Source organism: Arachis hypogaea, chromosome 19 (genome assembly GCF_003086295.3).
Source record: "Arachis hypogaea cultivar Tifrunner chromosome 19, arahy.Tifrunner.gnm2.J5K5, whole genome shotgun sequence".
Lineage (NCBI taxonomy): Eukaryota > Viridiplantae > Streptophyta > Magnoliopsida > Fabales > Fabaceae > Arachis > Arachis hypogaea.
Window position 1 is genome coordinate 4,147,697 of NC_092054.1, and position 13,670 is coordinate 4,161,366.

General features: G+C 33.6%; 2 protein-coding genes and 1 long non-coding RNA gene across 3 annotated transcripts; 1 reads left to right on the forward strand and 2 right to left on the reverse strand.

Annotated features, from left to right (window-relative positions):
* Positions 1–977: 977 nt before the first annotated feature.
* Positions 978–1,649, reverse strand: LOC112777682 (uncharacterized). The gene is made up of 2 exons (XR_003190540.3): positions 1,399–1,649; positions 978–1,241 (listed from the first exon to the last, which is right to left on the reverse strand). It is a non-coding gene; the product is annotated as an uncharacterized lncRNA (long non-coding RNA).
* A 1,602-nt stretch (positions 1,650–3,251) lies between these two features.
* LOC112777681 (large ribosomal subunit protein eL37x) lies at positions 3,252–4,227 on the forward strand. The gene is made up of 4 exons (XM_025822076.2): positions 3,252–3,412; positions 3,498–3,633; positions 3,723–3,824; positions 4,003–4,227. Exons 1-4 carry the CDS (start codon positions 3,410–3,412, stop codon positions 4,047–4,049), a joined length of 288 nt encoding a protein of 95 aa, XP_025677861.1. The 5' UTR covers positions 3,252–3,409; the 3' UTR covers positions 4,050–4,227.
* Positions 4,228–5,388: 1,161 nt separating this feature from the next.
* LOC112775465 (uncharacterized) lies at positions 5,389–13,670 on the reverse strand. The gene is made up of 15 exons (XM_025819085.2): positions 13,045–13,670; positions 10,823–11,216; positions 10,547–10,724; positions 10,261–10,400; positions 8,963–10,184; positions 8,761–8,861; positions 8,487–8,631; positions 7,707–7,775; positions 7,573–7,618; positions 7,114–7,475; positions 6,828–6,907; positions 6,585–6,720; positions 6,164–6,347; positions 5,973–6,055; positions 5,389–5,812 (listed from the first exon to the last, which is right to left on the reverse strand). The coding sequence occupies exons 1-15, from the start codon at positions 13,142–13,144 to the stop codon at positions 5,675–5,677; spliced, it is 3,378 nt and encodes a 1,125-aa protein (XP_025674870.1). The 5' UTR covers positions 13,145–13,670; the 3' UTR covers positions 5,389–5,674.

Consider the following 13,670-nt stretch of genomic DNA (forward strand, 5'->3'; position numbering starts at 1 on the left):
AAATACTAGCATCTTAGCTTAAGTTTCTGCTTCGATGATGATGAACAAAACATGACAAGAGTATTAAAGAAGATTACTAATAGATATATAGTTTGAAACCAAATTCAGTTTACACATACCTTTTACAAAGGAAATCGAAAAAAATAATCTTTCTGAATTCCTCACTATTTGCGACTTTAACAAGAGCACCTCAATATTATGGTAGCATTTGCTATCATTGAAAGAGTTTTTTTTTTTTTCTTCTTCTTCTTTCTCTTTGACGTAGCTCCAGCTGATGATTCACCAGTGTCACTTAAGCTGTTCTCCCATAAAAGTACTTTCTTCCAACTTTAAACTTAGACATGACTTTAATCTCTCATCTTTATTGGCACTTCTAAAGAATATTGTAAAATTAGAGTTTGATCAATTTAAGGCACATTAAAAACACTCCACCGCCAACGAGCCTTAGCTCAAGTGGCATTAGTTCCTCCTTTTTATAAAGAGGTCTTGGGTTCAAACCTTATGTAGTGCAAATTTGAGCAAAAAAAGGAGGATATCATGTGTGTAGGTGTGTAACCTAGGATTGGGAGTTGTCCAAACCTTATTTTTTATTATTTTATTAATGTTCAAAATGTGGGTCCTAATATTTTCAATCTCTCTTTCATCGTATAAAAAGAAAGATATTTAAACTTACATCTTTACCATATAATTCACAAAATTTCAATTATGTTGTGTGTTTTTTTATAATCTCAAAAAAATTTTATGTGTATTTTTATTCATTTATTCTATTATTATTTACCTTTCAAAAAAAATTATGCTAAATTTAGTATTTATGTTAAATAGTTCTTATATGTACTCTAATGTTTATAAATAATATCTAAGAATTATGCAAAGTACACACAGATACACACGAAAAGAAAACCACTCAGATTCCACTTGCAATTATTATTTAATTTCTTCGATAGAATTTCATTACTCCCAAACACTTTCAATCAAAATTATTTGAAAATATCTTATCATCTCCATTCATAATTGCAAATGCATAGTTGTAGGCATAATTAAGGTATATTCTAGTAATTAATCATATTCAGTACATTCATAGGAGCATACACAAAGAGGGAAACTACAATGACCAGAGGATTTGGGGCCAAATTGATCCAAGCATATCTTTATGCAAGGTTCATTGGATATTATGCAATGTGATTCAATCAACACTTCTACACACGTCTTTGCTTCAGCCACTTCATTTCTCCTTGAAACAACTGCAAAATAATGCAACAACGTAACATAGTGTTAAAGAAGATCAATATGCTAGATTTAATTAGAATAATATATTAAGTTTTCAATGAATAATAGAACAAAAACATGAATATATACTCCACAGAAAAAAAAAGGTATGAGATATGAAGGATGATGAACCAGAAATCGAAAGGAAAAGTAAGGAAATCTTTGCTAGAGTTATTGACTTAGCCATCTTTTTAATAAGCAAAGTGGGAATAATTCTTGATCTCTATGTATGCGACTTTAAAAGGTGGTTTTGTTAAGAAAATTAACTAGACATTTTTTTACTTGATTCTTTCTATATTATGTTATCACATTATATAAAATATATGCAAAAGTAAAGTTATTTAATTTGATAACAATAAGAATTAAATAAATAAAAGCTAGGGATGATTTAATATTTATGAAAAGTAAATGAAGATGTAAATTGTTCTTATTCTTATTCGGGTGTGTACCATCGCTAACTTTTCATACATGCCATGCGGTTCCAAACTTCATGTTATGACCTTCCATATATACTATTAGGTTTCACTAATTTAAATATTTAATTGTTATTTTGTTATAGTAGTTATTAAACTCACTAATATATAGTTTTGTTAACTTTTCATAAATATTAAGTGTTACATACTTTCATAACCTCTCATAATACCATAATTTATTTCTCTCTCCTTTTAGAAATATTTTATCTATGATAGTTAAACTCAAAACAAAAAAATTGAATATAGAATAATTAATTATAAATACAACATTTTCCATCATTGGGTTTGTATGACATCTTTCACTATATAGGTTTTTATGATACGAATTTTAACGAGAGAGTAAACTACCATTTTGAGCTCAAAAGATTCAATTTTTGATAAAATGATTTCAAGCTCAAAAGATTTTGTGATTTTATCATTATTATAAATAATCAGATTTTGATGAGATATATATTTTGCAAATCTGCGTAAAAAAAAAAATCTTTTTTTTATGTTTTAAATTTAATGATTTTACAGTAAGTGAAATTTTTGGTAATTCTTTTACTTGAATAGCGAAAATTTAAAAAACAAATTGAAAAAAGTTCTAAAGATTAACCTTTTACTTGATTTTTTGTGTGTGTTTTCTCAATCATACAAAAAGTTGAATCAAATATATAAATCAGTTGCTATTTATGAAAAAAATGTGTACTCTGTCAACCTGAGATTATCATTAGAGAGTCAAAATATAATTTTTTTAAGGGTAAAGTATATTTTTTGTCCCTGAAATTTGGCAAAAATTTTAAAAATATCTTTAAGTTTTATTTTGTTTCAATTTTGTCCCAAAAGTTTTCGATTTGCATCAAATATATCCTAAACGGCTAAATTTTCAAAAAATTTAAGACTAATCTAACAATAATACATGAAAATTATGCTTGATTTGCTTGTGTTGAGGGTTGTTCTTATGATATTGTTGTTGAATTGATCTTAAATTTTTTGAAAAATTAGCTGTCAGGAGTATATTTGATGCAAATCGAAAACTTTTGGAACAAAATTGAAACAAAATAAAACTTAGAGATATTTTTAAAACTTTTGTCAAACTTCAGGAACAAAAAGTATACTTTACCCTTTTTTTAAGAATATTTTATTAAAATTTAAATTTTTTAGGAGACAAAATAATAATTTACTCTCGATGATAACTGATAATACTTGTAATGTCTATATCTAAGCTCATTTCTATAAGTCTTTTATCATATTATTTATAGATATAGGTATTATTGTTAATTGTTATTTTTTTCAATAATAGTGTAGTTAGCAATTTTTTTACCAAATAGCAGTTGAGTTAAGCCTATTGTTTCATTATTAAGTAATCAGCGTTTTTTTTTTTCCTTTTTGGACTGTAGTTTTCTGCTCTTATAGTTCATTCTATCTCTTATAAATAAATGAGTTGGGCCAGATGAAGCGCCAGCCCATAGAAAAGCCCATGGACAATATGAACCATGTGTATAGTTACCATAATACCCTCAACCCTAAAATTGATGCCAAACTAACCAACACTGACACTGTATTTCGCAGTATTCACTTCATTGTCGTCATCGTCAACTCGCATATATTAATATAAGAAACAACCTTTCTTTTCGCCGTTTCTCTTCCAGCCACATTCTAGGGTTAGGGTTTCTTCTGCATCTGCTTCAATGGTAACTCTCTTCTCTCTCTCTCTTTCTCTCTCTCTCTCTATATGTGAATTTGGATCTGAATGGAAAATTGAATGAGTGAGTGCAGGGGAAGGGAACAGGGAGCTTCGGAAAGAGAAGGAACAAGACTCACACGCTCTGTGTGAGGTGCGGCCGCCGCAGCTTCCATCTCCAGAAGAGTCGCTGCTCCGCTTGCGCCTTCCCTGCTGCCCGCAAGAGAAAATGTATCAACTTTTTTTTTTTAAAATAAAAATTCAATTTTTTTGTCTGCAACTTATATTGTAATTGTAATAATTAAAATTTTGGGATTTAGATAACTGGAGTGTGAAGGCCATTAGGAGAAAGACCACCGGAACCGGTAGGATGAGGTACTTGCGCCACGTCCCTCGCAGGTTCAAGAGTGGCTTCAGAGAAGGTACTCATTTTCTTTTGTTTGTTAAATTCCCATTTTTATTGTTCCATTAAACAGTTCATTATTATTGTCATTGATGATTATGATTATTAGTTTGGGAGGAATTATGACATGCTATTAGTATTTATTAAACTGTATTTTATGTGTGACTCTAAAGGTTATTGTTATTACTTATGATCAGGCACAGAAGCTGCACCAAGGAAGAGGGGAGCTGCTGCTACTGCCTAAGGCTTTCAAAGATTGTTTCTTTTACTCAATTTATAGGATTGCAATAATTTTATATATTGAGGCAAAGTTCATTGAGACATTACTTATCAATTTTGATTTCCTTCTACCTTTATAATTCTTCAACATATCAATACTGTAAGACTTTTTGTTTGTTTAATGAGAGTTTTTTACATCTAAATTTTTGCTCTGAAGTATGGTGAAGCTGTGTTGATTTATCTGCTTTGATCTTACACATGCATTGTAGTTTCTCCCACAGGCCTCGCTTTTCCACTGTGTTGATCAGTTTACTGATTGATTCAATGCGGATTCATATAATGTAAATTCTCTAATGATGTTGAATGTGGCTAATCTATAATTAGATTTTGTAGTTATGTCTTTGCATATTTGTGTAATTGAATTATTTCAGGTGGAGCTATGTGTCTCGAAGTTTTATTATGCTGCTAATATTTTTCCTCTGCACTAGTTACTTTGCTTGACTTGTTTTTTCTCTAGTTAAAGCAGCCAACATAGGCATTAATATAAGAAATGAGAACCTCGTTGTAACAAGCTCAGGCCACTAGGCATAGAAAGTTAGAAACTTAAGTCCAAATGCACAGCAACCAAGTTAATATATGAAATCCAATCGTATTACATAGAGAAAAAAGGACTGATAAATGAGTTTAGGCTTTGGTATGTTCTTGGTAGATATACTTAGATTTTAGTCCCAAACAATAAACTGTTGTATGTAATATTACCAAGTAAATGTAGTTTACTCTATTTTTAAAGAAATTTTTTTTTAATTACAGTATTGAATATAGGGCATTCAAGAGTCTGGAACCAAAAGATTTTGTCGAATTGACTCAAATTATTTTTAGGTTGGGTGAAGTTATGTTTTTTAATAGTAAAATGTTATATTTTTATATTATATAACTTTATTTTTATTTTAAAATAATTTATTTTGATATAAACGTTATATAATATTTATTAAATTTTAATCTTTAAAAGTAACATTTTAATGATGTTATATAAAACTTATGAAATTCTATAACTACTTACAAATCAGATTAGTCAGATTGGTTTAGGGTCGCAATGAATCTTTAAAATTGGCCTGATAAAGTATTAGAATTAACCGAACTAACTAAATCCTGTTCAGTACGGGCCATGGAAACCCCTAATTAAACAGGTCACCTATTATAAAAGTAATAAATATAGAGAATTAGAGATAATTGTATTTAGCTGAGTGACCAATAGAGAGGGAAGATAATAACTAAACTATGCTGCTATATCTTCTGTGTAAGTGCTTTATACCTGTCATCGGTCACCAGACAGCAGCTTGCGTTGAGAAATTTCAAGCCCGAAAGAAAAAAAAGCCTTACAATGATTGCATTATTCTCAAAATTTACAGTTTTGTTTCCTCAAGACGCCAATACTAATTACAAAACCGAAGTTATGAACGGGAAAATTGCCTTCAACTCATCAACTTGCAGAAAAAGATAGATGATGGGGTTGCAAAGACAAATAGGGTCACCAGAAAATTCACCCTTTTTTTTTTCTTTTTTTCAGGAGAATAAAAGAAAAGAACAAGGCACAAGCATAATATCTCCATGTACAATTGTGTCTCCGGACCTCATGCCAAATTATACTATTCACTTTGGTGATATGAATTCCCCAAATCTATGCTTTTCTTCATGCACTTTCTTGAATACATCATCTAGTTCTGGAAATGCTTGCAACAGGAGCAGCTCAAGGAGGTCAAAAGCCAGCTGCTTCAAGCACACAGATGACTGCACAAAATAATGTGTCATGCACCCAAAACAGCAAAATATTGCACAGATTCTTGCACAGGGTCTAACAATTATCGCGTAGACACATCACACCGGATGATCAATAGGTGAACACAATTAAGCTTCTTTGAACAACGTTAACATATTAGACAGACATTACCTGAAGAAAAAAATATAGATCCCTAACACACTGTACATACTCCTTCCGACCTACAAGACCTACAATTGCTGGTGGTGCATGATCTGCAGAGAAAAGGCAGGAGTAAGACTTTCATTTTTTGATAGAATTATGGACAGAAGTATTATTATATCTATGATGAAGACAAATGAGAATGGTATAGCGGGTATTACCAATCATAAGCTCATATACAAACTTTGCACGTCGATCTGCCTCCTTTTGCTGCTCATCAGTAATCCTCGGAGATACTTCTGCAGGTTTTTGGCCAGGAGGTGAACTCTCAGATGTTTTAGCAGGAGATGGTGGTGGTCGTCTATTTGGGTGCTTGGTTAAGAATATTCCATCAGGCCAAAGTATCTATTACAGTTGAAACCAAAATACCTCATCAGTACATACACTATTCTAATTGTTGTACAGAGACACATAGTATTTACCCGTCATACAAATTTGAATTCTTATTTCCGGAAAGACTATCAGGGTTATATCATGCATAACAGAAACATGTATTTCAACAAACTGAAAGAAATGTAAATGACTAGGATAGCTTGCAGAACCTCACATATGTTGGGAAAAACAAACTGGTTGGAAGATTACCTGTTCAACTCGGCTGACTCCAGAAGCAACCACTGATCCCTTTCGGAGAAGCTGGATTTTCTCTATCAACCAATCATCAAAGGCATCACCCATTCCTAGTTGTAAGACTTGCTTAGCAACCCAAAATGCCTTCCGCCTGTAATGTACACACAGAAAATGTTTAAGCATATATGAGCATAACAAACGGAACTTAAATCAAACATCACATGTTCAAGGTAAAATAGCTAAGATTTTGCGAATTACCTAATCCATCCGCCATCTTGAAGCTGGAAGATAACATCAACCAGATCCAATATTGGTACACTCAAATTTGGTGGTACCCACTGCATGTAAAAAGTATATTGATTCAGAATGAAGAAGCCAACATTCATATGATAATCTAAGAACAACATTAACAACCCAATACAAGAATGTCCCTTTTAACTAATACAATGAGAAGAAAAACAAAATATTATATTGCTCATCTACACCTAAAATTAGGCAATAAAAGTAAATCTAGAACCAAAGATTCAGATTTTGTTTACATAACCTCTGTTGGAAAACCATCAGAAGTATCATGCTGCACATCAGACACCTCTGAACCATCTCTTTTCACCGTCTTCTGCACGTTATTGAGAGAAGAAATGGTCTTTGATGGAATAATATCTGCATTGCTTCCAGACTTGTCAACTGGCTTTATAGGTTCCTGAGCATTCCTTTTTGGTAGAGAAAGAGGCACACCATTTGCTTTTGATTTCAATCCATCAACCGGAGCATTATTTCTTGTTTGCAGAATAGCCTCTTTGCTGTCAGCACTATAATTTTCTCTTCGAGTGGCAAAAACGTCACTTGCAGGTGCAGCGAAGTTGGAAGAGCTTTTAGTCTTCTCAGATGGCTTAGCATGGAGTCCAACTAGAACAGTTCCATAAACACAGTAATGCAATACATGTCAACAGGAAGGAGTAAAAAAAATCATATATATTAATAATTTTCATCAACCATGAATCACCTGGTAACGTTTCTGTGATTGAAAATGAATTTGTGAATATGTATGTCTGCGGTATTATATATATATTAAGAGATAAGTTAGATAATTGAAAAAACAAAATCCTGCTGAAGAGAAAGAACTGCTGGAAACCAGACCTGAGAGTCAACACTCAGAAAGTCCCATACTTCAATTGATTCAGAAACTGTTGGTAGCTGCACGAGTTCCTGAAGGGCAAAATCCAAGAGTCAGCAAAATATTGGCATAGTTGATGAAAATTTTAAACAATGACAAAAAATAACATCATAATAAAGCTAAAGATGCAAAAGGTAGTACCTCACATAACAGAGAAGTACATATATCCAGCTTATAACAAAATTGTTCATAGTTCCAGTTGAATCACGTAAAAAAGCCAGATAATTATTCGTTAGGAAAAGCAAGTTCATTAATATAGGTCAGGAATGCCTTTATCAAATAGCCTATCCTTATGTGAGATGATATGACCTGGTTACGAAGCATTTATGACTTGGTGCTCTAAAGTTTGATCTTTGATAATCTTATTCTCGTAAACAAGGTTGAAATAAAAATACACTTGTGCACATTATATGTACTTCAAGCCTAATATGCTCGTGTTAGGTGTGCATCTTATGAAGTCCTATGGATGCCTTTACTTAATAGTACTTAATAGCATATATGGTTTGTAACAATCGGGATTGAAGTTGATAAATTAACAAAATAGCCAATTCACTAATAACGCAAACCTACTAATTTGCCAAAGAAATAATTATTTACACAAAAAAATGTATTAATTTAATTCAGACACTAGGGCCACAATTTCTCTAATTTTTTCATTAATTAATGGCACAGTATTGCATAGTGGAAGAAACCGAAGAAATGTGAGTATTAAACACATAACAACAAAGGTGAGGAAAAATGACCTTCAAATATTTATCCAGCCATTCACACCGCTCTAGAATGACTGGTACATCTAAACCTGTTGACAGAAAATGTTTTGGAGGCAAATGAAGATTATACTCAGGAAACTCTTTCAGGCGTCGATGTAGCTCCTCAAAATGCCGAAACCTTAAAAGTAAGAAATAACATCAGCCAAATTAAAGAAAGAAATAAATAAGTAAAACTAGATACTGTGAAGACTATTAGATTGAAAATAGTATTAAAAACTTGAATGAAAGACAGTAGAAGCTTTTGCACCTTCTTTTAATTGACCAACTGTTGTTATTTACATCTGTAACCAATATGCAATAAACAGCAAATGATTTTGAGCCACTCTTCACAATATTTGCACCTAAGACCTTCAGGAGTAAATTAGCATTCATTTTCAGATACAAGCATAATAATATATGAACTTTATCAATTATTTTTTTAAGGAATCACAAAGCACCACCACAAGTACCTCACATCTCAACTTGAAAAAGGAACCTATGGCTGAGGAGCTTTTACGGGGATTAACAACCAAACTACAAGATTCTGCTTTTGAAATAGAGGATGCAGAAGATGAAGCTGCTGCTCCACTATAAATTCTACCCAAACTTTCAGTATCAGCATCATCACTGGAATCATCAGAATTAGTGTGTTTTGAAACACTAAGTATATCTTGACCATCTCCAGACAAAAAGCTTGTCCTCTCAACTTCCTCCCATGTATTTGGGTCATGATCACTTGATCTAGACCTTTTACTTCCAGACCGGGTTCTACGTAATTTAGGATAGCGAGAATGGCTTTTATTCCTCTTCTTGGTACCATGATTATCAAAATTTTCAAGTGGGTGATGAACATAGGAAACTGCCTGGTTTCTATTAGTCTTTCCATCCCAAACCTTAGTTACAGGGGAATCAAGACCAGTGACAGTGTTAGGATCATCATCTTCAGAAGTATAAGAAGAAGTGCTCCCGGAGTCACCAACTTGCATATGGATGCGCTCATGCTCATCATCTTTATATGAAGGGACTGTAGAAGAAGCTGATCCATCCTTGCCTGAATGAAAGGGTGTATGTTCACCAGTCAACTGACTGCTGTATCCAGAATTAATTTGGCTTCCTTTAGGTGGAATCATCTTTGAATTAGTGCCTTTTCCTTGGGTTCCAGATTTTGCCTTTATATGATCTACCCTTCGTGATTGTCCTGCTACAGGAAGCTGTGGACGGCCAATTGGCTGGTTCTCATCATCCTTTTGGTTGTAATTTTTCCCTTTCGTCCACATGTTTTCAAAATGTTCTGGAGCAAGGGCTTCGGTCTTTCTTCGAGAGATAACATCTAAGATATCTCCCCACTCTCCACCAGAACGATGGCGTTGAATACCTTGTTCCAAATTAATTTGGGCATTTCCAGGCAATGAGCTCCATGAACGAGAAGACCGAGCATCAACTGAAAGCAATGGATCTTTAGTATTATCGTATGCTTTATTTTTTGCAGATGACCCTGCATTCTTGGGAGGACCATTTTTCAACTGCACAAGCTCCACACCACTAACAGAAGGATCTAAACAGTCAGAGAAATGGTCAGACGAAGTCTGTAATTCATCTGCATTAGCCTGAGATGCATCTTGAGCTACAGCAACCCCCGGATTAATCTTGGTCTTATTGATTACTACATTTTCAATTCTTTCATTAATAAATCTGCCAGCAGATAGCAGGATAAATGAGAACAACATAAGTCACAAATGAAGTAAAGAAGAAGAAGAAATATATCAACCTTGGATTGGCTAAGTTTAGGACAGGCCGCATGACAGTGCATGAAAGGAGTTCCCTGACAGTACATCGAAAGAAAGAACACTGCAGATCCTCGGACTTGAAAGTGACAGACATGAGGCCATTCATCAGATGCTGCAAAACCTGCACATTAGGAAACACATGCAGCATTATATAACCCAAATTAGAAAATACAAGAACTAAATAATGGACCAAGGATGACAACTATATTCTCATCATCATTATTATTATTCAGTAAATGTGCATAAATCAACATGGAAAAAAAAAACCTTATGCTCAGCTTCAGCAGAAAATAGAGCAGGATGCAATTTATTCTCAGAAGCCAATACAATTTTTAGTTCCATATCTCGACTTTCAATTGTCAATGGACCTTTATGCATTTTTTGAATCTTTGAGTTGGCAGCACGAAACAGCTCCAAGTGTGTGCAAATGAGATTTATCAGATCCCTGAACCCAAAAGAAAAATTAATTCCCCAACCCATCAATCTGCAATCCTAAACAAATTTAAAAAAAAAAAATCATAGGCAAAAACTTAAACTAAGAACCTTATCAAGAGATCAATTAGATTTATATTTCTCATGCGTCCTGAAATTTCCCCAAGAACACCATTTATTAGTTGTACTAACTCCTCGGGAGCCTCTTTGTCTGGTGTTATGCGAGAGTACCACAGATCCGTCACCCACTCAGAAACTAGATGCCGGGTAAAGTGATCAATTGCATCTTCAACAACTGGAGAATTCACCTTTTTTCTCCACTCAAATTTTGCAACAACTTTAGAACTTTCAACGGGCTTCTTTGAAGACTGAACATTGGTGGAGCCTGCTTTATTGTTGTATGCTGCTGTTTTTCTCTTCATTTCAAAATCTAATGATAAATACCTGAGAAAGATGATCAAGGAGGCTGCAACTGGCAAGTTGACCCAAACTGTGGAGCTTGTCACTGAAATAAAGGCAAAAAAAATTAAACTAACTGCAAGGACATAAAGTTGTGTGACATAAGTAGATAGCAACAATATTTTCTAGCCACAGATGAACACAAGCAGGAGTTTTCAACTTGTAGGGCTGGTTTGGTTTCACTAAATGATCAAATAATTTGGGGACATTAAATGAGCTATAACATTTTGCCTTAGGCTTTCATTCATAGTTTAGAAAAATGTAAAGCTTTTGAATAAAACTAAATCAAACTAGCATTGTTGCCTCTCCCTTTTACAGTTTTACGAAATGCGAAATCCTTGTGCAACCCCAACTTCTTTCTAGATTCATCACATATCCCCATATTAAGCATGATGTAGTCTCAGCACTATAATTTATTCTGCTTCCGCTTGTGTTAAATATTTTAACACAATATATCCGTTGTCTTGTCTCTCCTAAGCAGAATCAAGCACCGAGAGACGCATAATGTGGAAATGTCACAAAGAAACAAACCATAAATTTCAGCACAAATCAAATTGTAAAGGTATCCAGGGTCTAGAATGGGGGTAGGGTGAAAGAATTTTATTTTGTAAAATTATACTGGATTTAATGAGACTGGTGAGATCTTCATAGTACATATTTTAGGCAGTTCATTATTTAAGGTACTTTCAAGGTAATAATGGTAGAATTATATTCTGTTGTAGCATGATATGGATTTCAAAAGTTTATAAGGTTTTTCAGTTTGACCCAACTATTTTATATATATATATATAAAGGGTCTCGGGTCTCCCATGTTAACGCATAAGGTTGTGACTAGGTAAATTCTTGAGTTTCTACTTACTGCATTCTAGGTTCACTGCTACAGTGAGAGCTAATCCTAATTGCTTTCAACTTTTCAGACTTCAATACTATATTCCTATGTCAATTTGTATGGTATCATACTACCAGCAAAACTGACAGAGGATTTCAACGGTTTATGCAAAGCAAAACACTATGTTATAGACTTATAGTGAATAAACTGGAGTTACGTCATTTATAAACATCATATTTATTGGAGTTAGAACATTTATTAGCATCATAATCAGTGGATGTAGAACAATATGAGAATCTTTATAATATTATCATGCCGTTACTTTAATATTCCATAAGGCCATACACATACCTCTGTTCTTAAAATATTTTGTCATACCACCTCTATATCCATACTAGTACAATATCAACTCAACCCTAGAGAAGTGGAGTCAAACAGAAGTTTACCCACTGCAAATCTTCCAAATCCACTCCCATTAAATATTTCCCAAACCGCGTCACCTTATATACCCCCTTAATTTCGATACATTTTCAGCTAATATAGCTGACACTACCAACCAATTGCAATCCATTGTATAAGTGACTAGAGGGTAGTTATTGCAAACGTAAAAGATTTCTAATAACATGGCAATACATGATCAACCGACTTACTATGTATCGAAATTAAATCCAAATGAAAATGCAATACATGCTAACTGTCGTATCATAACAATATCACCTTGAACCCACCATTCTCGCAAAGCTGGCAGCATTGTAGTGATAATATGCATGAAAATACTTCATTAGCGGAACAATCAAGAAAGCTGTTGAACTTAAATGAGGGGCTAATCTAACCATTCAACATAATCCAAAAAGCATACACAAATAAATGAACAATCTCAATGTTTAACTTCAGCTCAAATAAATGATATATATTTAAAAAAATCGAATTGATATAACACACCCTACACCAATTGAGGACCCAAACGAACTATAACAACATAAAAATCGATTTTTTTCTTTTATTTTTTGCGATGAGATAAAAATTGAAGTGTGAAAAAACTCACGGGACATGAGATAGGAGAGTCCAACGACAGAGACGAGCAAGATGACAATCCTCTTCTTGGCTTCTTCTGCGAGGTCCCTCACTGTCACCTGGTTCGCCATTCCTCGAATTTCTCAATACCCAAACGCGCCACAAAACTGGGTTAAAGAGAAAGAAGAAGAAGAAAAGCCCCAATTCAGATCAATAGGAACCAAAGGAGCTTCATTTTTTTTCTTCTTCGAAGAATTTCGCGCTCCCGTAAGATGAATTATTGGGGATCGCGATGAAATGAAAAAGAAAAGATTTATGAGGAATTGGAGCTCAATAAAGGAAACAATTTGGGAATAGAAAAAAAGGGGATTGGATTGGGATTTGAATGAATAGAAAGAAGGGTAATGGTAAGGGTATGGGTATGACCGTTAGGTAAATTGGTTTTGCTTGTGCTTGAAAATGGTTACGCTGACGGTTATGAAGGTGGTGATTGCGTGCGTTTAATTTTCTCTCATTTTTCTCATTGTGTCTGAGAGTCAGTTTTTCTCTTTGGCTCTCTGCAGTTTCTAGTTTCTAATCACACACACACTCAAGATTTGACGTGTGATTCTTCTGTTTTTTTTAATCTTTGCTGGGGGCTTTTTGATTTGAAGTATA

What these genes read in the sequence shown, in the direction of transcription:
- LOC112775465 (XM_025819085.2), bottom strand. Translation starts at nt 13,144, where the DNA reads ATGGCGAACCAGGTGACAGTGAGGGACCTCGCAGAAGAAGCCAAGAAG. An exon ending in CTGCTGAAGCTGAGCATAAG is followed by an intron (nt 10,401 to 10,546) that starts GTTTTTTTTTTC and finishes CCTAATGTGCAG; the next exon opens with GTTTTGCAGCATCTGATGAA. An exon ending in CTAAACTTAGCCAATCCAAG is followed by an intron (nt 10,185 to 10,260) that starts GTTGATATATTT and finishes ATCTGCTGGCAG; the next exon opens with ATTTATTAATGAAAGAATTG.
- LOC112777681 (XM_025822076.2), top strand. An exon ending in TGCTGCCCGCAAGAGAAAAT is followed by an intron (nt 3,634 to 3,722) that starts GTATCAACTTTT and finishes TTTGGGATTTAG; the next exon opens with ATAACTGGAGTGTGAAGGCC. An exon ending in CAAGAGTGGCTTCAGAGAAG is followed by an intron (nt 3,825 to 4,002) that starts GTACTCATTTTC and finishes ACTTATGATCAG; the next exon opens with GCACAGAAGCTGCACCAAGG.